Source organism: Equus quagga, chromosome 5 (assembly GCF_021613505.1).
Source record: "Equus quagga isolate Etosha38 chromosome 5, UCLA_HA_Equagga_1.0, whole genome shotgun sequence".
NCBI classification, from domain to species: domain Eukaryota; kingdom Metazoa; phylum Chordata; class Mammalia; order Perissodactyla; family Equidae; genus Equus; species Equus quagga.
The window spans coordinates 29,434,764-29,457,205 of record NC_060271.1 but is presented as its reverse complement, the minus strand read 5'-3'; the positions used below and the strand labels follow the sequence as shown (position 1 = coordinate 29,457,205).

General features: G+C 55.2%; 2 protein-coding genes across 5 annotated transcripts in view; one reads left to right on the top strand and one right to left on the bottom strand.

The window, feature by feature from the left end:
• PAFAH2 (platelet activating factor acetylhydrolase 2) overlaps window positions 1-7,428 on the bottom strand; it is a 50,834-nt gene extending 43,406 nt beyond the window's left edge. Inside the window, exons 1-2 of the mRNA XM_046660540.1 lie at window positions 7,198-7,428; window positions 5,755-5,823 (exon numbers count right to left, since the gene is read on the bottom strand). The gene's annotated coding sequence lies outside the window, so the exon portion shown is untranslated. The remainder of the gene's footprint in view (window positions 1-5,754; window positions 5,824-7,197) is intronic.
• A 622-nt stretch (window positions 7,429-8,050) lies between these two features.
• Window positions 8,051-22,442, top strand: part of EXTL1 (exostosin like glycosyltransferase 1) — a 15,310-nt gene continuing 918 nt past the window's right edge. Inside the window, exons 1-12 of one of the 4 annotated variants that reach the window (XM_046661670.1) lie at window positions 8,051-9,640; window positions 14,894-14,984; window positions 15,285-15,392; window positions 16,249-16,368; window positions 16,950-17,082; window positions 17,283-17,389; window positions 17,643-17,729; window positions 18,193-18,282; window positions 19,012-19,098; window positions 19,498-19,658; window positions 20,674-20,845; window positions 20,985-22,398. In XM_046661670.1, coding sequence (XP_046517626.1) covers window positions 9,072-9,640; window positions 14,894-14,984; window positions 15,285-15,392; window positions 16,249-16,368; window positions 16,950-17,082; window positions 17,283-17,389; window positions 17,643-17,729; window positions 18,193-18,282; window positions 19,012-19,098; window positions 19,498-19,658; window positions 20,674-20,845; window positions 20,985-21,167 — 1,908 coding nt within the window. In that variant the 5' untranslated portion in view covers window positions 8,051-9,071 and the 3' untranslated portion in view covers window positions 21,168-22,398. Of the gene's footprint in view, window positions 9,848-14,893; window positions 14,985-15,284; window positions 15,393-16,248; window positions 16,369-16,949; window positions 17,083-17,282; window positions 17,390-17,642; window positions 17,730-18,192; window positions 18,283-19,011; window positions 19,099-19,497; window positions 19,659-20,673; window positions 20,846-20,984; window positions 22,399-22,442 lie in introns of those variants that run through there. The other 3 variants (XR_006888655.1, XM_046661668.1, XM_046661669.1) reach the window with 3 other exon arrangements.

Sequence of the window (22,442 nt, the reverse complement as noted above, 5' to 3'; positions counted from 1 at the left end):
CATTACCTTTCCTACTTTCTGGCTCCTTCCATAGTTTCAGGAGTTCAGTTGGCCTTGGCTACGTCCTGCTTCCCAGAATCTCCCATCAAAAATGATTTTTGGAGGCTACACTAGTTCAGGGACACCCAGAGGGTGAGGAAGGCCTGAATTACTGGCCCCTAGCCTGGTTATCATCAAGCTCATCAAATGCCTAGTAAAGGCTTGCCAGCCTGCAGAACATGAGCTGGCCTGGTGGGTACCAGTTTCTCAGCAGGTTTCTCAGAAAATGGGGGTGGGGTGGGGGCGGAACCATTACCAACAATACCGTGTCGGTCCCCGCTTCACATCCTTCTAGGACTGCTTTCAGCCTCCACAACAAAGGGTGCAGTCCTTACCGGAAGCCCAGAAGCCCTCAAGACCTGGATCAACTTCCTTCAGCCAGTCAGACTCACTCCTCCTTCTCCTGCAAAGTACTGGCTCGTCCCTAGACATGCACACACTCGGCCACCTCCATCCATTTGTCGGTGCTGTTTTCATTTGCCTGTGCAGCATTTTTCCCATTGGCTTCCTGTCCAGTTTTTCAAACCCAGCAGGGATGTCACTTTCTCTGGGAAATCCTTCCTGGCTGAATCCCCCTGTGCTCTTTGGTGCTTCCCTAACTCTCATTGACATCCCCATGGCAGCATACATGACAATGCAGTGAAGTGACACGTGTGTGCGCGTCTGCTTCCCCACACGGCTGTGGGCTCCGTGAGGGCAAGGTTGCCATCTTATTTGTCTCTGTGAGCCTAGCACAGCATCTGGCACAGTGGGTGTTGGTAAAAAGAATGAGTGAATGAGTAAGAGGCACCCAGAGGAGGGATTGCAAACACGAATGCCTTCAGGGTCCAAGCAAGTCAGGTAAATTGGTATAAAATGATAGAGAGCAGGAGGGACAAACGGGACAGTGAGTGACTTGCCTAAAGGAATTCAAATTCATGTAAAGAAAATGGGTGGGTGAAATTCAGCCTCTGTCAAAGGCAATAATAATAACAGTAGCTAATAGTTATTATGAACTTACTCTGCACCAAGAAATAAGGCACAGTGGTTCAGAGTGCAGACTCTGGAAATGGGCTCCTGGGTTTGAGTCCCAGCTTTCCTGCCTGTTAGCTGTGAGACTTTGGTCATGTCACTTAACTTCTCTGAGCCTCAGTTTCCTCATTTGCAAAATGGAAATAATAATAACCTACCTCATAGGGTTGTTGGGAAGATTCCAAGAGTGAATACATGGGAAGTGTATAAAATGGTGCCCAGCGCATGGAAAACACCCAAGAAGAGCTAGCTATTATTATTCTTTGAAGGTGAGTGTTCAGAGAAGTCCTCTCTGAGAAGTTGACATGTGGGCCGGCCCGGTGGTGCAGCGATTAAGTTCACACATTGCGCTTCGGCGGCCCGGGGTTCGCCGGTTCAGATCCCGGGTGTGGACATGGCACCACTTGGCACACCATGCTGTGGAAAGCATCCCACACATAAAGTAGAGGAAGATGGGCACACATGTTAGCTCAAGGCCAGTCTTCCTCAGCAAAACGAGGAGGATTGGCAGTAGTTAGCTCAGGGCTAATCTTCCTCAAAAAAAAAAAAAGAAGTTGACATGTAAATTGAGCCTGGGATGTCAATAAGGAGCCACCATGCTGAGCTCTGGGAGAAGAAAGTTGTAGGCAGAGGGGACAGCCAGGGGAAAGGTCCTAAGGTGGTGATGGCTTTGCTGGGTCTGAGGAGTAGAAAGAAGGTAATGGGGCTGGATCACTGTGAGCCAGGGAGGGGGCAAGAGATAAGGTCATGGAGGGCAGGCAGAGGCAGACCAAGGAGAGCCTTCTAAACCATGGAAAGAAGCCTGGATTTTATTCTGTGTGATAGAAGCCCCTGGAGGAGTTTGTTTTAAAATATAGGTTTTATTATTATTTATGTACGGTGAGGCCAGCAGATCAGGAGACGATTGCCATGGAAAAGACAGTTTGTTATACTCACAGATCTAAGAGGAGGGGTCACCCCATGCTACAGGGGGCCACATGGAGAAGCACCAGGGTCAGGAGGGTCCAAGTGAAATGGGACTGAGCCCCCTGCATCTCCTCCCTGGAGCCCACCTCTGGGCCCGCTCCCCCCAGGCCTGATCCCTGCCCCCAGCTCCCGCTCCTCTGCTAGGCATCTCCTCAAAGAGCCAACGGAAAGCTGTGTTTACTCTGCCAAGTGGCATCCCTGGGGAGGGAGGAGAGGAGAAATAAATCTTCCTGCCTGGCTTTGGAAAGCAGGCTGTTAATTACCCAAGGTTTGAGGCAGCCTGCCTACTAGGTAAACATTTGCCAAACTGGCCCCACTGATTAACCCTTTGGCACCCAGGGCTGAGATGGAGGTGTCTGGGTGCAGGCTGCTGTGAGAGGGTTCAGGACTTGGGGGAGGCTGGGCATGGCTTCTGGAGCCTTCAGAGAGGGTCTAAATCAGAGGAAACACTCAGGAGGATGGAACAGAATGACTTCAAGACCAATCATTCTTCGCCTGTCCAGTCCTGCTGTCCCCCAGGCCCCTGTCCCAGGAAGAGAGCCCCCCAAGGTGCAGCCAGGGCGGGAAGCTCAGCCTGCAGTTTCAGGCAGGGATGTTCTGCATGTGAGGGGCTGGCCCAGCGATGCCTGCTTGCTTCGATCCCCTTAGCTTTCTCTGGGTAACAGAAACCCACCGTACAGGGGGCAGAGACCCACCTCCCAGGGGAGGGGAGCCCAGCCCCTGGGACATGTCTAGGTGAGGCTGGTTGGAAGGCAGCCTGGAGCTGACTGTAATTATTCACGTGTGCGCCTACCTGTCCAGCTTACCAAACACTTTCCCAAGTGTTATCTCATTCAACGAACCCACAATAAACCTGTGAAGCAGGAATTAGCCCCCTGTGAGGCAGTGGTCCAAATCCAGGCTTTATTTCTCACTAGCTGTGTCACCTTGGGGCAATCACTTCACCTCTCTGAACCTCACTAACCTCTCCTGTACAATGGGGAGGATAGCCGCCAGCCCTGGCAGTTTTGCTGCAAGGCTTAAATGAAATCATGGATGTGAAGAGCTCAATAGCGCCTGGCACATGGTCAGCACATGTGTCAGCCCCTCCCTCGAATTCCCCACTTAACAGAAGAGGAAAATGAGGCTCAGTGAGCTATCAAATTAGAATCTTCTGAATGTTAAAAAATTATCATACAAATGCATAGTGAGCATGTGTCAAATTTGTATGTCACTCGTTTGTGAGGACATGCTCAGGATGACAAAGCTGGTGGAGAGGACTCACTGATGATCATCAAGGAAGCACAGAGAATGCTGGAAGAAGATTGCTGGTTAGATCCCAAACTGCAGATGCCCTACAGTGCATGACCTATAACCTTTGGGGTGATCTCTATGGGTCAAAAATCAATTGTATCACTATCGGACAAAAATCTTTTGTATTTTATCTGTTTTCTACAAATTAGCACCTTAGTTCTCAGACATAAAATGTCTAGGCTTGAACACATGGGGAGTCACATGACCCTTGGCTTGTTAGTTGATGCTCAGTGGACCGATGAAGGTCACACAGTTTCCTCATTGCCTCACTTCCAAGTTTTAGGTACTTTTCCATAACAAAGTCAAGTGTTGATTGGATGGCAAAGGGAAGGACTGACCTGCCAACTTGTGTCAGAATTACTTCTGAGTAAGAATTCCAGATCTTTAAAAAGCCTAGTCTGGAAAGCCTAGTCTGCTATCATGTTAGGCTGATGGTGAGAAACTGAAGGCCCAGAAAAAAGGGTCTGACTTGTCCAAGGTCACACGGCAGTGCCTGGGGGAGGAACAGAGGCCAGAGCTGCTCTCCCCAACTCCTGTCCCCAGATCCCCTGGGCTGCTCCCCTGGCCCTCCCCCAGGTGGGGTCCGGGTGTGGGTTATCCACTATGAGCAAGAACTGCTCTTCATCCTGGTGGGGCCGAGGGGTAGCTGGAGCTGGAGCTGGAGCTGGATTCATGTCGTGGGGTCCCACAGGCCTTTACCAGGGTTTGGGGTTATCTGAACAACAAGCAAGTGAGAGCTGAGACCCCAGAGGCTCACACAGCCTCCAGCCCCCTGCCCTTGTTAATTCTGCAGTGAGACACCCAGACAGCTCAGAGCTGGGAAACAAACAGCAGCAGACAAGAAGCAGCAGATGGGTTTCCACGGTGATCGTCTCCTGGAGCTCTGAGTGTCTTCCTTCTTCCTGAAGATGGAGATGCAGCAGGAAAAACATGGATACAGGAGGGAAACACCAAGTCCCGGTCCTGATCTACCCCAGATAGACCGCTTGGTGCCCCTTGAGCAAGTCATCTCACCTTCCCCTGGGCCTGAGGAGGGACAGAGTCTGCCTTTTGTTAGGTGCCTGCTAATGTGCCAGGAACGGTGTGCTCAATGCCATACATTCATTATCTCATTCAATCTTCTTCCCAACAAGCCTTTAAGGAAAGAGCTATTATCAGCATTTTACAGATGAGGAAACAGGAGCACAGAGAGGTGAGGTAACTTGCACAGGAACACACAGCTTTTTAAGAGCACCTGAGCTATGCTCTTAACCACAGCACTATATAGTGCTCCAGGCCCCTTCTTCTTGGAAGACTAGATATAGTCCTTCTGGAGATTTCAGGCCCGACCCAGAGAAGGAAGGGCGGGAAGGAGGCAGAATCAGGGTGCAGAGAAGAAACACTTCAGACCAAACACAGTGATGTTAGCCCCATTTTCTGTTTGGGCACCTTGGCCAATACGATACCCTGCATCTCAGGAAGGAAGCAACCACATGCTCAGGTAGCCCCCAGGCATCACCCGCCCCCCCTCACCACCAGGCAGCCCCCAGGCCACATGACCCCACCACAGCTACAAAACAAACACTGCAGTGCTCAGAGCTCCAGGATGCTACCCAGAACACCTCCTCATCCTCAAACCCACATAAAGGCCTGTGTCATCCCTGCCCTGCAAAAACCCATCTTCTGGCTCCTCCCAGAAGCCTCCCCAGGCTGAAGCAGAGCCTGGGCCTTCCCCTCCTCCCCCTCATTGCTGTCCTCTCCTTCCTGCCCTGTCCCACCCCCCTCTCCCCAAAGCATTGGCTTCCATCCCACTGATCAGAGCCCAGGCATAGGACAGGAACTCCTCGGAGCCCTTGGCAGAATGCAGAGATGTATTTTTAGGATGAGCCCAGCTCAGTCCTGCCTGCCAGGATGCCCTGCCTCCTCTTCCTCCATCCAAACCCCAAGGCAACTGTGTGACTGGCAGTCCAGACAAGCCCAGGCCCCGGCCAGCCTGAGACCGTCCCCTGCAGGGATGAGGGTAGGGGAGGGCTCGTGTGTATATGCAAGTGTGGGCATGGGCGGGAGCCAGCCAGGGCACCCGGGGTGGAGTGGGGGAGATGGAGCAGGATCAGATGTTCCCCGTAAGCCCCTTGCCTGATGGCCTTGGCCACCTAGCCCTCCCAACTTTGTCCATCCATCCATTCATGCACTCATTTGACAAGCATTTGTTGGACATTTATGATACTAGTGCTGGGGACAGGAATGATGAGTGAGCCACGATTCCTAGCCTCAGCACTGGATTCCTGGCCTTCTTCTCCAAGTCAGTTCCCCACTCAGTCTTCCCTATCTCGGATGATGGCAACTCCATCCCGCCTGTGGCTGAGGCCCATCAATCTGTCAGCATGTCTGTCTCTTTGCCCTGGCTCCAGCGTCCAACTACTTCTCACCCCCACCACCTTGGTCCAAGACATCATCATGGCTTACCTGACCCCAGAGGGCTCCCGGCTTCTGTCTTGGACCATATGGCAGCCTGTCCCCTGCAGTCCGAGGGTGCTGTGAAAACAAGGTCAGATCAGGCCTGACGTGTAGCAGGCAGGCTCCCCCCAGAACCTGTGCCCTGGCTGCTCCTCCATTCCTCCTCCCGGAATGGACTTCCCCTAGAAATACACCCCACTCACTCCCTGACCTCAGATGTCAGCTTTCAGTGCAGCCTGCCCTGATCCTTGCATTCCACATTGCAGCCCCTCCCTGTCTCCGTAGCGTTTATCGCCACATAACATATGAGATCTTTTATTCGTTTGGTTTCTTTATTGCTGGCTTCCCTTCCCTGGAATGTCAGCTCTGTGAACACAAGATTTTGTCTGCTTGTCCACTGCCCTTGGAACCTGCCTGGCCCCCAGTAAGGGCTCATTAAATGGATGTGGAATGAGAAAATGAATGACTTGTGGGGTGACAGACGTGTAACAAAAGATGTCCCTGCTTCCACTCCTGCCATTTCCTGTCTGTTCCCACACAGGCAGGACATGGATTTTCTAAAAAACACATTGTTGTCCTTCAGGTCTTTGGGTGGGTGCCACTGCTTCAGACACCTTCCCTGGCCCCCTGGGTTAGGTGGTCCCCCTTCCCTTGTTCTGTTGTTGCCTGATTAATGGTCTCCTTCCGGGACAGTGAACTCGGTGAGGTGGGGCCGTGTCTGTCTCAGTCAGGAGGTAGAGTGGTGCAGTGGTTAAAGGAATGGACTGCCCGGGTCCAAATCCTGGCTGAGGTATGGGAATTTAGGCAAGTTACTTAAGCTCCCTGGGCCTCCATTTCCCCATCTGTAAAATGGGGATAATAATAATATCTCCCTCAAAGCCCCCACAGGAGAGGAGTAAACGAGCGAAAACACTAGCACTTAGAGCCGTGTGTGGCACACAGCAAGTGTAATACGAATGTCAGCTATTATTGCTCTTTGGTGTTTACCCCCAGGGCCTGGCACAAAACCAGGCCCACGTTTAGTCCTCTGTAAGTATCTGTTGGATGAATGAATGAGCACAGGGATAGAGGGATGGAGAAATGGCATGAGACCCTAGAGGAGGGCCCTCACCAGCCTGAGGGGAGTCAGGGAAACCTCCTGTAGGGAGAGAGGCTTCGGTTGATTCCTGGAGGATGAGGAGGGTTAGCAGAGGAAAGCGAAAGGCATGTGCGTGTGCGGAGGCCTCCCTTCCCGGGAGGGAAGCTGAGGTGTGCAGGGAGAGACTGACCCTGAAGTGTGAAGAGGCCAGATTTCCCCTTTGTTGGCCATTTTGAGGACATTCTTGGATGTGTGAACTGCGCCCCACCCCCTGACTGACTGCCCACCGAGGGCATAACATTCCCATGGTGGCTCCCTTGTCAGATCAGTGGCCCCCTGAGATCAGGGGAAGGCCAGCAAAGAAAGGAGCTTACCACTTGTTGCCAGACCCCCTGGGATGGGCCTGGATTTAACCTGGCAACCATCTCCTGCTGGATATCATTATCCCCATTCTAGCGACGAGGGGACAGAGGCCCAACATCATCCCGCCAGTAAGGCGTAGAAGGAGCATCCACTCCAGGTCTGCCTGGCTCCCTGCAGCCTCCCACATCAGACTGGGGCTCCTGGCAGCCAGGATCTGCGTCTTCCCCATCACTTCAGCGCTTCCTCAAGGGGCAACATCACCCATTCCCAGCTCCCCTCACCGAGCACAGACCAAGGCACTGAGCAGGGAAAACCCTCAATGTTCGTGGGCTAATGGAGAGTCAAGTTCACCCTCAGGAAGAGCTTCCCATACTGGCTGGAACAAGCATCAAGATCTTCCCCGGAGAGCTGCAGGCGATGGCAGACCTGTGCACCTAAGTGAAAGGTGCCAGGCAGGCCTGAAAAGGCTGGGAGCTGGATGAGATTGGGGGTGGGGATGCTGAAGGAGGAGGGACCAATCCTGGGAATAGTTAGGAGCAATTTACCCAATACCACTCACCCCGCCCCCTCCCAGCCGCTAAACCTCTCTTAGCTCATCTGTTGATCTGTAGACTCCCCACACTCAGACCCAGCTGGGGTGAGCAGTGGGAAGCTCTGCAGGTGAGGGTCAGGAGCTCAGGGCTCGAATCCCCATCCTGCCACTTCTTAGCTGGGTCACCTCAGGAAGATATCACCCCCTCTCTGAGCTTCACTTTTCTCGTCTTTAGAAAATGACAGTGATAAACCTCGGCCTTGGAAGGTCGATGTGAGAATTCAGAGACAGAGGCTGTGAGAGCTCAAGGCAAACGGTAAGGTGTGGGCCCTGCTGGTTATTATTATTAGCAGTCGAGGAAACTGGTTTGGAAGGGGTTAAGTGGAGACCCTGCCTCCCAGCCAGGAGCGAATCAGGGATGGCGGGGAGGAGCCAGGCCGCCGCTAGGAAAGAAATCTAGATTGGTCAGAGGCTGCTCCGAGGGACCGAGGGACCAGGAGGAGAAACCAGCAGGGCTTAGGGGCCGTGGGGCAGGAGTTTGGTGCGGGCTCCCTGGCCTCTGCACCATGATAGCTCCAATCAGACCGTGCAGGACCAGCTGCTAGTGGGGGAGGGGGAGGGACAGAGCTGTCTGAGCCGGGGGCAGCGACAGAGTGGGAGAGGACCAAGACCCACAGCCCTCCCAGTCCTCAAGGCAGGGGGCACTGGCTGCACCCAGGCCTTGACCTCAGCTGACCCTGAGAGCCCACATGGGGCACAGGGTCTAATTTTAGCTCTAGCCGCAGGGCCCACAGTCCAGGAGTGCCTGCCAGTGGACACACAGGCGGCCAGGGCTGTTCAGGGGCTGCTTAGGCAGGAGGAGGACTGGGGAGACCATCCCCGCTTCTGTCCAGCCCTGCACTCTGGCCAAGCTGCCTCCTGTGGGAGCCCTGACGGGTCCCCCATGGCCTGGCAGACAGCCCTCCTCTCCCTTGAGGCGGAGGTCATGGGGTGCAGCCAGGAGGGCAGAAGGACACGGCCTTGCAGTCCAGACAGGGGTTGCAACAGCCTGAGCAATACCCAGGAGCACAGGGCGCTGCTGGGAGAGCAAAGGCTGGCTTGGTTGTCCAAAGGCCGGGGAAGCAGAGTCCTGACAGCAGGAAGGCAAAGCTAGAGGGCTGGGTCCTACTTGGCCTCCTTGTGCCTGGCCGGTGACTCGCTGTTGACCCTACGCAGACAGCCTGCCCTCGGTGAGCCTCAGTCTTCCCAGCTGTACAATGAGGGCGCTGAACTAGAAGGTTATTCAGGTTCCAGCCGCCCACCCTCAGGCCCCTGAGCCTCCTGCTTCCCCCAGCCCCGGCTGCCGGTGGCCACATGCAGTCATGGAGAAGAAAGGCCCTCTTGCTGGCACTGTCGGCCTCTTGGCTCCTCGTCCTCCTGGGAGCCTTCCCCCTTCTCCGCCTGGCAGTGCCCACCAGACCTCGGGCAGGGGCCTCCCAAGGCTGGCCACGCTGGCTGGATGCAGAGCTCCTGCAGAGTTTCTCCCAGCCTGGGGAGCTCCTAGAAGATGCCCCTGAACTTTCTCAAGGCCCCCGTGGCGGCAGCTGTGACTGGGGAGCTTGCTTTGACGCCTCGAAGTGCAGGGGTGGTGGCCTCAAGGTATTTGTGTACTCGGCAGCTGGACCGGTCTCTGAGACTCATCGCAGGATCCTGGCTTCCATTGAGGGGTCCCGCTACCACACATCCAACGCTGCCGAGGCCTGCCTCCTCCTCCTCCCCCTCACCCGGGACTCCTCAGCTGGAGAGTGCAGCCCGGTGCCCCCGCAATGGAATGGGGGCAGGAACCATCTGGTCCTCAGTCTCCACCCAGCCCTCTGCCCCCGGACCTTCCAGCTGGGACAGGCAATAGTGGCCGAGGCCAGCCCAACAGTGGACACCTTCCGGCATGGCTTTGACGTGGCCCTCCCGCTTCTTCCCGAAGCCCACGCATTACGAGGTGGGGCACCTGGCCAGCTGCGGCAGCACAGCCCCCACCCCAGGGTGGCCCTGCTAGCCCTGGCAGAGGAGAGGGGCGGGTGGCACACGGCAGGCACCAACTTCTCTGCCTGCCCCTGGGATGGGCGCTGTGAGCAGGACCACGGACCCGAGCAGTAAGTGGACCTTTCCCCTTGGGGTCTGGATGAGAGGGGTCTGTGATGGGAGCGAGCCCAGAGGCCAGGGTGGGGGCAGGATTGGGATGGGAGAACCAGCTAGTCCTGGCAAATTTAGGCCTCAGCCGCAGCAGGAGAGAGTCAGGCTAGACAGCAGAGAACACTACCGCCGAGACAGTGATTTGCTGCAAGGGGTGTCCTAGGCAGGTTGTGGAGTTCTCCCCTGGGGATCCTTAAAAACACAAAACATGACTCACCCTACTTACTCTTTTTCTCTTATTCCAATGCCTCCTTCCCTAGTACTTTCTTTAACATACACTTCTACAGTCCTTACTCTGTGCTGAGCACTTTCATAAATAACGATTATAATAAAATATACTTATTGCTATCATTTAAATGTTTGTGTACCAGATACTGAAGCTCAGAGAGGTTAAGGAACTTGTCTGAGGCCTCCCAGCCAGAAAGAGCACAGCCAGTATTTTAATGGAATTTCCTGTCTCTGTAGCCTTCAGCGTTAGAATTCTAAGTTTTAAGCAAGAGTTTGTGATCAACCCCGTCAAATGCCTCAGAGCCATGGAGATTAGTAACTGGTCACAGATGGAAGCTGCTCCTATGTCTAATTTGGGGGATTAACTTCTTAAGGAAACAGCCTTTGGTTACAGTAAATATGAATTAGGTCAGACCTACAGAAGAACTTCCTGCCAGTAAGAGTGCATGAATACATATAACAGGCATGGGGGCCTATGGGGCATGGAGAGCTCGTTCAGAAATTTCTCTCTGCCTGGGCTAGTTGGGGTGACACACCGCAGATGATAATGCAGTTAACCTCTAAGTACTCTAACCCCTATGCAGCCCCAGGAGGCCCACATTGTCCAAAGGCTGACTGGCCAGGCAAGAATGAAAGCCTGCTCAGGTTGTCCAGGGCCCCTGCGGCAGAGAATTCCCTCCCTATCTCCCAAGGCAGACCTGAGGCGGAACCTGTCATTCTAGAATCCTTCCCTGCTCCCTCCCTCTGCCAGGACAACACGGGCTATTCTGAGCTCCTCTTCCCTCCCAGGAATTCTTCAGGTGGCCAAGCTGTGTTTTTGCCTTGCTTGGGGCCTCTGGGGCTTCTCTCAGCCAAAGGGCTCTTGTGGGAATGGAATCCCTCTGCCTCCTGAAGGCACATGGCCTCCAGGGAGTCTCGAAGCCGGGGGCGAGGACAGAATTGCCCCAGTCTGCCCTCACGGCCCTTCTGCTAGGACCCACGCCTAGTGGGCATCCTCAGCAGTAACCAGAAAAGTCGGGGATCCCCCCAGACCCCACAAGCTCGGAGCTCAGACAGAGCTCACCTTTGGTGACAAGGCTCTCTGCTTCCATTGCCCTGCCTCACTTTTCTGAGCAGGCACTTAGCTATGAAAGTTAGGGAGTTGTACACAGTAGGCAGGTGCTCACTAAATGTTTACTGATTGATCCAAAATTGGCCAAAACTGGTCAAGGTTTTCTAATCAGCGTGGGCCACACTCTGAGTAGCATTTTTGATAAGTCTGTTTCCAAGGTGTGAGGCCTAGCAGCCTCTAATTGTCCTCCGAACTTCAAGAAGTTCTGTTTTTGGCCTCAGCCCGCCTGCAGGTGACAGGACTCGTCATCATCTCTGGGGTAGCATGCGCCTCGGTTTCCCTGAAGTACCAGACTGCGGCCCGGCCGAGCCAGCCACACAGTAGAGGGACAGGGTGAGAGAGGGAGGCCCACAGCCACAGGGCCAGCCCCCTGAAGGTGGCCTGAATAAACAAGTGCTGGCCAGAGAAATAGGCGACTCACAGTCACTGGCCAGGCTGGCGGGAGGGGGGAGGGGAGAGCTTGCCCTGGGCCAGGTGCTGTGCCAGCCCCCTTACAGAAGTCATGGTCAATCCTCTGAAACACCCTTCAAGGGAGGCATTATTATCCCCATTGCAGGGAACAGGAAACTGAGGCTCAGACCAGGGGAGTGCCTTTGGTGCCAAGCTCCTTGATGCACCACGGCCTCCCTCATGTTTCTCATCTGGCCCTTGGCAGCAACGGGGTTGAGATTAAACGCTGCACTTCTGGCTCCAAAGCCCATGTTTTTCCACCTTCGTTGAACAGTCTCCTGCTGCTTTGGAATGAGCCTCCACCCATTTAAATTGTTATTTATTTATTTTTATGAATAGGGAATTCATTCACATGGTACAAAATTCCAATGGTACAAAAGCGTATACAGTAAAAACTCCCTCCCTCCCTCCCCTGTCTCCGGCCACCCAGTTTTCCTTCCTGGAGCTGAACACCGTTTCTAGTTTCTCGAGCGTCTTTTCTGAGGTACTCTGTGTGTGTACAAACAACATGTATGTATGCTCCCCCGTTTTTTTTTTTTTTTTTTTTTTTTTGAGGAAGATTAGCCCTGAGCTAACTGCTGCCAGTCCTCCTCTTTTTGCTGAGGAAGACTGGCCCTGAGCTGACATCCGTGCCCCTCTTCCTCCACTTTATATGTGGGATGCCTACCACAGCATGGCTTGCCAAGCGGTGCCATGTCCGCACCCGGGATCCAAACCAGCAAACTCTGGGCCCCCGAGAAGAGGAACGTGCGGACTTAACCGCTGCACCACCGGGCCCACCCTGTATTTTTTTTTAACATAGATTCAATGCATGTTTTAAAGGTCCCTGGCCCATCTCCATGGGGCCCCGGAGGCACAGCACCCAGGACCAGTGATACTTTTAGGGGCCCATGAAAATATTTTCATTTCTTTGAAAATCAGAAGGAAAAAAATGAACTCTTAAGTAGAAGAAAATGATTTTATAAAACTAATATGTTCATTTTTATACCTACACAGTCATCAAATATCATTTTTATAATTTTTTTATGGCAGGGGCCTACAGAGGCCAAAGTGCCTAGGGTACACAGAAGTCACAGTGTGGCCCTGCCTACGGCTAGGCCCTGGTAGAGCCCTGGGGCCATGAGTGGAGCCACATTAACTCCAGCCTTGGGCACTGAGGCTCCCTGGCAAAACACCTTATGCAATCATAGACTAAGACTTCATTGGCAGTTACCACGATGTCCCCTCTAAAGGAACACACATACACGCTTATCCAGCCTCTGCTTAGTTACCTCTACTGATGGGGAACTCACCACTTCCCAAGGTCACCCACTGGCTACTCTCAGTCAGCTCCATTACCAGAATTTGTGCTGAAACTAATCTTGCAGACATTTGGTCCATTGGTCCTGGATCTATCCTCTATTGCACACTGAGCATTCATTAAGCACCCATTAAGTGCCCATTCTCTGCCAGGTGCTCTGCTAGGCCCTGGGGATATGGAGAGGAGGGAGGCACAGCCCCTGCCCGCAAGTAGCTTGGTCTTGTAGGAGAGACAGACAAGGCACTAGTTATGACCCACATTGTTAAGCAGAGAGAGGCTGTGCGAGCTGCCTGCCTGGCTCTCCTACTTCAGAAGTGTGTAACCTCTTTAGGCCTCAGTTTCCTCATCTGTAAAATGGGATACTAACAGCACATACCTCCCACCTCACAGGGTTGAGAATGAAGTGAGTTAGCGCATGTAAAGTACTCAGAACGGGGCCTAGAAGAAAGCGCATGCTCAGTAGAGGTTAGCTTGGCCCATTACTACTACATGTGCACAGGTGCTGTGGGAGCAGAGAGGAGGGGGCCTTCTCTGGAGAGGTCAAGGAGGGTTTCCCAGAGGAGAGGATGTTTGAGCTCAGACATTAAGACTGAGTAGGAGGAATTCCTCGGGCTGCAAGGCAGGGAGGGGTGCTCCCGGCTGAGGGAGAAAGAGATGCAAAGACACAGAGCGGGGAGCAGTGGAGGTTAATGAGGACTCAGGGGTGCAGTTTATTCAGCAGGCTCTTTGTCTCTGGGTTCTCTGAAGCCTTCAACTTAGGGGTTTTCAGTCCCTTAGGGCTTTACTGGGGAAGGGGAGAGGGCTGTAGCTTGCTGGTGCTGTGGCTTTTAATTAGGTGGAAGGTGTCCTGTTGTTTAACTTGCGGCTTCTTCCAGGAGATACCTCTGGACACCCGAGCATTGGAGAAAGAAGGCAGGGGTCCTCTGGGAGACCCCTAAGCAGCAGCTCTGGGGTGGTTCAAATAACCCAGTTCTGCCCCAACCCCTTCTGAGACCCTGAGCCAGTACTTGGGTCTTTCTGAGACTCGGTCTCCCCATCTGCTCAATGGGGGTTGGTCCAGAGGCTGACTAAGTACACCCAAGACTGCTTCTTGAAGGTTCAGGCTCAGAACCAGATAGGCTGTAGCTGAGGAAGATCCTGGGACCCCCTACGTCCTTTTCATCTGTCCCACTCAGAGCAAGCCCGTGAGCCCGGAGTCCTGCCCCCACCCCCACCTCCCAGTAGCTAGGTCATGGGCACTGCTTCCCCCAGTGGGCAGTCCTACCCCTGTGACTCCTGTCCCTCCCTCCACAGGCACACACAGCCTGAATGTGGCCCTGGGGTTGGGGGAAGGAGGTGGGAGGAACAGAGGAGGCCTGTCCTCTGGGCAAGGGGGCCTCTGGGCAGCAGCTTCCTGTGTGGTTCCAGGCTAGGGGCCCAGCCCACCTCATGACAGAGGAGCCTTTCACAGGCCTGGGCTCTCAGGATGGGAGGAGGGCAGGGCATGGAGGCCACGCAGGTGAGGGCTGCCAGAGAGTCTGCATGTGGCAGAGCAGTGGGAAGGCAAACATGTGCACGGCCAAGTCCAAGTCGAATCCAGCCTTGGAAACGGCAGGTCCCGCCACCTTCCATTTTGCAAATGAGGAAAGTCCAGAGAAGGGAGGTGTCTAGGCCCACCAAGGGCAGAGGCAGAGCTGGAACCTAGGCTCCTGCCTCCTGGCCCAACCATGGGTGAGGCTTGTGTTTGTGTTAGTGTGTCAGTGAGTGGTGTGCGTGTGCATGAGTGTTTGTCAACATATGAGCACACGGTGGTGGGTTTGCACATTGTGAATTGGGGAGTGTTGGTGTGGGGGCTGGGGGCCATCAAGGAGCCAGATAGGGTGAGGGGCAGCTGTCTCAGGCCTCATATGTGTGGGACCTCCTCCTGTGCCTCCTTAGGACCCACCCTGGGGCAACGCTACCCAATGCCACCTTCTGCCTCATCCCTGGCCACCGTCCTGATGCCTCGCACTTCCTCCAAGCCCTGCAGGTACAACCCTAACTTGGGCACCCCCTGCCCCTGTCCCCCGACACTCCTGAGCTGGCAGGGTACTCTGGGCCCAGGCCAATGGGCAGGGGTGGTGAGCTGCCCACTCCTTTACTGTGGGACTCAGGTGTGCCTGCAGCCACATTCACTGCACCTTCTGCAGAACAACCTCCCCCCAAACCCCACTTTTCTCTCCTCTTTGCCCCCTGACCCCAACAGCAGCAGCTGCTGACTTGGAACTGGGAGGGGGGTGAGTGTGTGCAGGGTGGGACTGGGCTCCCGAGTGACACCCCTGCCCCCCAGGCTGGCTGCATCCCTGTGCTTCTCAGCCCTCGCTGGGAGCTGCCCTTCTCCGAGGTCATCGATTGGACCAAAGCAGCCATTGTCACTGACAAGAGGCTCCCACTTCAGGTAGCTCAGGGCCCTGCCTACGGGGTGGGGACTGGACCTGTGACATGGGAAGACCCGGGGATCCCCGCCCCCAGGCTGCCTTCAGTCCTCATTCCTATCCCCCATCTATGTATACTGATGATTTTGCCCCCAGCCCCAAGCCTTTGGGGCTCCCATAGGATCAGATGGAGGCAGAGACTCCTGGGGGTTCTGAGAGCAAGTCCTGAGCCTCTTCCAGCCTCAGTTTCCCCTTCTGTACAATGGGATAAGTTAGACCAGAGGATCTCCATAGACCCAGCCATACTCATGCATGACTACTTAAATACCCAATTTAAGGGAAGGCCACAAAAGTCCAAAATCTGAGCACCTCCTTGGAGCTTCGGATGAGAAAGCAAAATGCATGGTGACTTTTCCATCTGATGAAACTCATTTGCCCAGCTCTGAAAAACGTGTGTGAGCCCTGAACCCCCAGAAGTGAGAGTGGTGTGGGGAGTTCGTAACAATAGCTACTGAGCCTCTCCACTGCGCTGCGCAGTTAATATGTATCATCTAATTTAATTCTCACAACCACCCTCTGAGGCAGGTGCTATTACTATCCTCACTTTACACATGAGGAAACAGACCCAAAGAGGTTAAGTATCTCGTCCACAGTCACACAGTTACTAAGTGGCATTTAAACCCAGCTCTGTGTGACCCTTGAACTCTGGATTGCTAAATTACCTGGGACTTAGCCAAGGGTGGCTGCTCCTAACCCACTTGGAGAACTGTGGGGAGAGGGCTTCTTGTTCCTAGACCTCCAACCTACGTTGCCCCAACCCGGGGTCAGTCAGGGCCTGACAAGGCCCCACGCCTTCTCCTTTCTCCCTCTCTGCCCCAGGTCCTAGCTGCCCTCCAGCAGATGCCTCTCACACGGGTCCTCGCCCTGCGTCAGCAGACCCAGTTTCTATGGGATGCCTACTTCTCCTCAGTGGAGAAGGTCATCCATACCACTCTGGAGGTGAGGGGGACTCCCCTGACGGGGGCCCTGGTGCTCGGCTCCTGCCTCATCCCCATCCCCTCTCCACACACCTCCTCTGCCCTGGTGTTTGGGCCTCCCCCTTGAAGATGCCTCTAGGGTGAATCTGAGACTTGGCTCTGATCTCTTGGACAAGTTCCTTCTCCAATCTTGGCCTCGGTTTCCCCAGCTGTAGAGGACAGCTGTGGCAAATAGATTTCAAAGCATGTCCCAATTCCAGTTGACGGGCACTGGCTGCCTGGGGTGCTGGGTGGGAGGGATTCTGGGTCCAGAAGAAACATCAGGACCTGTTAGTGGTGTTGCCATGAGTGAGGAAGGAAAGGGAGGCAGCAGGTCACCACCATCTGCCACCTCTGGATATCATCATTGACTGCCCCCTACTCTGGACTTCTGCATCTGAATCCTTCTGTCCCCAGTGATCTGGTGATGCAGCTGCTGCCTCCACCCCCCACCCCCTGAGCCTGAAGGGGAAGGGGTGGGGCTATACCAGGTCCTCACTTCCTCAGAGCCTGCCTATGGCCACACTGGCCACTCCCTCTGCACAGCCCTCTCTCATTTCACAGATTATTCAGGACCGGATCTTTGGAGCATCTGCTCACCCCTCGCTACTGTGGAACAGCCCCCCAGGGGCACTCCTGGCCCTGTCCACTTTTTCCACAAGCCCCTCGGATTTCCCCTTCTACCATGTACAACAGGGTATGCCCTGGGGATGGGACAACTTGAAGTCCCCACATCAACTCTCCCCAAGTCTGACCCAGCCTTAACCATAGAGCCCAGCCCAGTCCCTCCCCAAATCCCCAACGTCTCTCCTGGCTCCCCGAGTCCCCAACTCAGGTCAGAACCTCCAGAGGGTTCTGTCCCCTCCCATCCTAATAGCCTGTGTCTCATTTTCCTAGGCTCTCGCCCTGTGGGCAGGTTCAGCGCCCTGATCTGGGTGGGGGCCCCAGGCAAGCCCCCCCTGAAGCTCATCCAGGCGGTGGCAGGCTCCCAGCACTGTGCCCAGGTCTGCCCCCTTGACAGCTGGTGTCCCGAGATCCAAGGTGGGGACAAAGGACAAGGCAGGACCCTCAAAAAGACATCTAGACCTTGATAACCACGCATTTTTGGGGAAGGCATGGGAAAGATTTTCAAGTGCCATTGCTACCTTCCTCTTTAAGCTCCAAAGTTCTTGTTCCTTTCCTCACCCCCACCCCTCCCTCCCTCTTGGGGAGGCTGAAGAAGTAAACACACATACATTCACTCATTTATTCATCCAGCATTCATTTTCTGAGCCCCAGGCCCTGGGCTCGATGCTGAGGATGCAGAGAAAAAGCAGGAAGATTCCACCCCAGATTCAGATTCAGGTAGTATTTCCTGGCATGCAGACTGTCAAATCTCACTTCCAGAGAAGCCAGACAGACTCTTGAGAGTAAGAGCATCAGTTAGCTCAGCCAGGGCACAGATGGAGCAGCTCCAAAGATGGACATTGGAGCTGGGTTGGGACGGATAAAGGAGCAGGAAGAGAATGAGAACCTTTGAGAGAAGATGGGGATGGGGCATGGGGTCAGGGCCCAGGCTAGGGGCTACCACAACCGGCTCTCTTTGTTCTAAAGCCACAGGTAGCTACCTTCGTGTCACAGGAATTCCTGCCTTCCAGAAACCCAGAGGCAAGCAGGGTAGCATTGAAAGGACCTCGACTCCAACTACACTCTCCTCCCAAACTCACACATACACCTGCTCCCCCATATTCCTTCCACCTTGAGAAAGATCACTCCTGGGACCCCCCCTTCCGCCCCAGACTTCAGGAACACTCCCCTTTCCTCCTAGATCTTGGTTCTCTGGAGCAGCGAGAAGCCACCACCACCCAGGTGGCCAGAGACAGCAGTGCCCTTGACAGTCAGTGAGGGGCACAGGAAGGTGAGGGATGAGGAGGGGCATGGAGGGGAGTGTCAGCCCCTGAATGCTGGGAACTGGGGAGGGCACACGGGGCGCTTTATGTGAACCGGAGCCAAAGCTGGACTTCAAGTTGGGCCTGAAGAAATCAGACAGTGGGTTTTGGCTGCAGGCCTAATAGAGGTGCTTCTCTTCCATCTCTGGCCTTTGTGAATTGTGCTTCCAGAGAACTGGGGTTTTCTGTGATGTGGGAAGGCAGAGGGAGTAGGTTGGATGTCTCGGATGAGGGACAGAGGTAAAACCTGGGATCTAGAGGAAATATAGACAGATGGCAGCAAACTGGGCCAGAGTGGGGTGGCTTCTGAGAACCTGGGATGGTGTGAGCCACCTGCTGGCTGTGTGGATCTAGGCAAGTCCCTTCATCTCCTGGACCCATTGCTTTCAAATGAAGGATGTCTGACAGCCCCTGCCAGGGTTGAGGTGAGCATCTTATGTGACAACAGAGGACTCTGAGGTGTCAAAACTGGAAGGGCCTTTAGACACCAAACACCCCGTTCCAAAGGAGCAACTGAAGTCCCGAGAGGTCAGATGAGTTCCTCAGGTCCGAGTTCTGGGCAGCCTCGCTGTTTTCTCTACCCTTCCCTCTACACCATGGCTGCAGGGTCTCCTGCTTAGCAGATACTCAGATATTCACTGTAGGAGCCTGGGGAGGGTTCCCACGGCTGAGCTGCCTTCACCTCCCTCCCACTGCAGGTCAGCGACCGCTTCTTCCCGTACAATGCCATCAGCACCGATGCCATCCTCAGCCTCGATGCCCACAGCAGTCTCTCCACAAGTGAGGTGAGGTCTGGGCCCGGGAGCAGCTCAGTGTGGATGCGGACAGAGCTGAGGGCCCTGGCAGCCCCTTAAATTCCCAGAGCTGGGAGGACCAGAGATCAAGAGGTCCAGCCTCCTGCTTTTGAAACCATCCCAGAAAGCCAATCAGCCTCCTCCTTAGAAATCTAATAGAAGCTTTCTACAGACTCTTCTGAAGACGTTATTTTCAGCTTCCAGCAGAAAAAGCATTGTTTCTAGCTCCCCATTGGGAAAGGTCCCCTAAGCACCCCCTGGAAACTTTCATGTTCCCATCTCTTCTTCCCCGAGTCCCCCTCAGCCAGGCTGGCCTTATCTCCCTATCTCTGGATATTCCTGGCTGGTTGTGAAGTCCTTCCTCACGCCTCCACTTAAATATCTCCCCAGGTGGACTTTGCTTTTGTGGTGTGGCAGAGCTTCCCGGAGCGGATGGTGGGCTTTCTGACGTGGAGCCACTTCTGGGATGAGGCCTTGGGCGGCTGGGGCTACACTGCTGAGAGGGCCAACGAATTCTCCATGGTTCTCACCTCGGCTGCCTTCTACCATAGGTACAGATGGGCCCTGGGGTCAGAGGGCCAGAGACCCCTTCTTTGGACCAGGAGCAGGGTGGCATAGGAGTGAACATAGCAATCAGCCTAGAGCACAGAGGTCCAGCTTCAAGGACCAGATGTGCCACCTCCCAGTTGTGTGATGGACAGGCCTCCTCACCTCTCTTGAGGTTCAGTTTCCTCATCTGTAAAATGTATTCACCTCACAGGGCTGGTGTGATAATCAAATGAAAAAACCAAAAGAAGTCCTTGGCACACAGATGGTCAACAAATGGTAGCTGGTGTTATTTTAAGTAGAGCCATGCAGAGGGTATGGACAGTGTTTGGGTTTGGTGGTGGTGGCGGAGTGACAAGAGAATGGAACTGATGCTTTACAAATGTGTGTGTGATGGGCTGGGGACTGTCCCAAGGCTTCCAGAAACTGCCTGAAGCGCCCCAGTTTGGGGACAGGGACTGAATTCTGGAGAGCCTGTTTAGAGGGGTTCCTTAAACATGTTTAAACCAAATATGTGTAACCTGGAACCTCTTGTAGATCTACCCAGGAGCTCTGCGGGAAATTCTCAGTAGAGTGAAGAATGCCCCTAATGTCTGCAGGCTGGGCCCAGGCTGTTCTGTAGGGGGCTGTGTGAAGCGAGGCTCACCTGGAGCAGCATCAGCCTGGCGAATCCACAGCCTTCCTGAAGCTGGTCTTTGGGCTGCCATGTTGGATGGCCTTGGAACCAGCTGATCCCTCCCTCAGTCTGGCTCTGTCTGAGTTCAGACCTCAGAGCCCAGGAGTGGGGGCCCCAAGGAGCTGTCAGGGAGTACACCATTGGCTGCAGACAAGCCACACGGCACAGAACAGTGGAGGGTAGTTCGAACTCGGAGTGGGAGCTCTCTGAGGGGGCCAGGGCTCAGAGAGGGGAGCAGGGCTTTCACAAGAGGCTTAGGGATTGGGTTGAAAGGGAGAGTGAGGAGAACGGAGCTGGGAGGCGAACTCGGCTGCAGCCTCTCCCTGTCCTCCCCCTTTGCCCAGGTACTACCACACCCTTTTCACCCACTCCCTGCCCGAGGCTCTGAGGGCCCTGGCAGATGAAGCACCCACCTGTGTGGACGTCCTGATGAACTTCCTAGTAGCGGCAGTCACCAAGCTGCCCCCTATCAAGGTCCCCTATAGGAAGCAGCACCAGGAGGCCAGACCTCCACTGGTGAGGATCCAGGCGGTCGGCACTGGCTGGGGAGGGGAGGGAGGATTCCCTCTCACTGTCTAATCCAAATCCTTCGTGCTGCTGGGGGAGGGAGGGCGTCGGCAGGACAGAACCAACGCCTTTCTCCTCCCGCTCTTAGGCGCCTGAGGGCCGGGGGCCCAGGCCGGAGCCGCAGCCCCCAGTCCGCAACTGCATCAATCAGATGGCGGCAGGGTTCGGCCACATGCCCCTGGTGTCCTCCCGCCTCCGTCTGGACCCAGTGCTCTTCAAGGACTCGGTGTCCGTACTACGCAAGAAGTATCGCAGCCTGGAGAAGCCCTAGGAGGGAGCAGCGGAGACCCCAGCCCTACTCCCGGGGGCGCCCCATCTGCCTGGGGGGAGCGGAGAGGGGAGGCTCAGCATCCTCCCTTAGGACTGGCCAATCAAGGCGGCCAGTCAGCCAATGCGGCAGATCCCGATTGGCTAACCACAGCCCTAGCGCCCCCGAGGGGGCGGGCCCTCGCCCCACCCTCCGGTCCCGCAGCTGGCTGCAGTTCCCCTGTGCGCGGCGCCCGCTCTGCGGCTGTGCGGTGCCGGCGCTGACCCCTTGCCCGCAATGCCTTTCTCGGCTTCTCTGCCGAGCTGACTTCTACTTGTCTTTCAGATCTTCGCCTCCTCCAGAAACTTGCCTGACCCCCATCCCCGCCCCGGTTGGGTTTGGTCTCCTCCTCTGCGCTTTCACAGCCCGGTGTTTCCCGCAGTCCTGACACTGTTCATGCTGCCTTGCAAGGTACACCGCCAGGCCCCAGGACTGGCCTGGGAGCCCGGGGAGGGCAGGGTCGTGTCTTCTCATCTCTGGCCTGGCAGGTGCGCCACAAATAATTTGACGAACAGATAGAAGAGACATCGACGGCGTGGTTGGCTCTGGGCCGATGGTGGCGAGAGTGTGGACAGGGTGTGTAGAGTGAGAGGCGAGACTCCGTCCCCCACCCCCTGGGGTTCCTAGTCCGGCGGGAAGGCAGCTACCCTCAGACGCCTGGGTTGCCAAGCGCAATCTTTGCGCCCCAGAGATGGAGTAAAGAGATACCGAGAAGCCAGTTTGGGGGCTTCCTTCCCCACCGGGCGGAACAGGATAGCGAGGTGAAAAAGGGGATGGGAATACAGGTGGTCAGCCCCTGCCCGGTCTGGGACCCTTGGCTCAGGCTGGGCCGTCGCCTGCATTACCGGCCTGAGCCACTAGAGGTCAGCGTCGCACCGTGCTGTCTCCTCCAGGAAAGGGGCCGAAGTTCTCAACACCCTTCGGGTCGGAGAGCGGCCCGAGACGTGGAGGGTGGGCGGTGTGCAGCCCGAGGTCTGAAAACTGCGGGGAGGGATCTGAAAGAATAGCCCCATGCCTTTGGTCCACAGACTTAGGCCTAAGAAAGGGCCATTTCTAGGTGGGCTGGGTGGGAGCAGGGGCTGTCCCCAGAGCCCTGGTGGTGAGAGTGAACTGGGGGAGGGGACACTGGGTTCCCCAGGTTCATCCGCCTGGAACTGGAATTATCGCTTCCGAAATAAAACGCGTGTCCTTGCCCCCTCACGCTCAGGCTATAAATACCCCTATAGCAGCTGCGCGGGG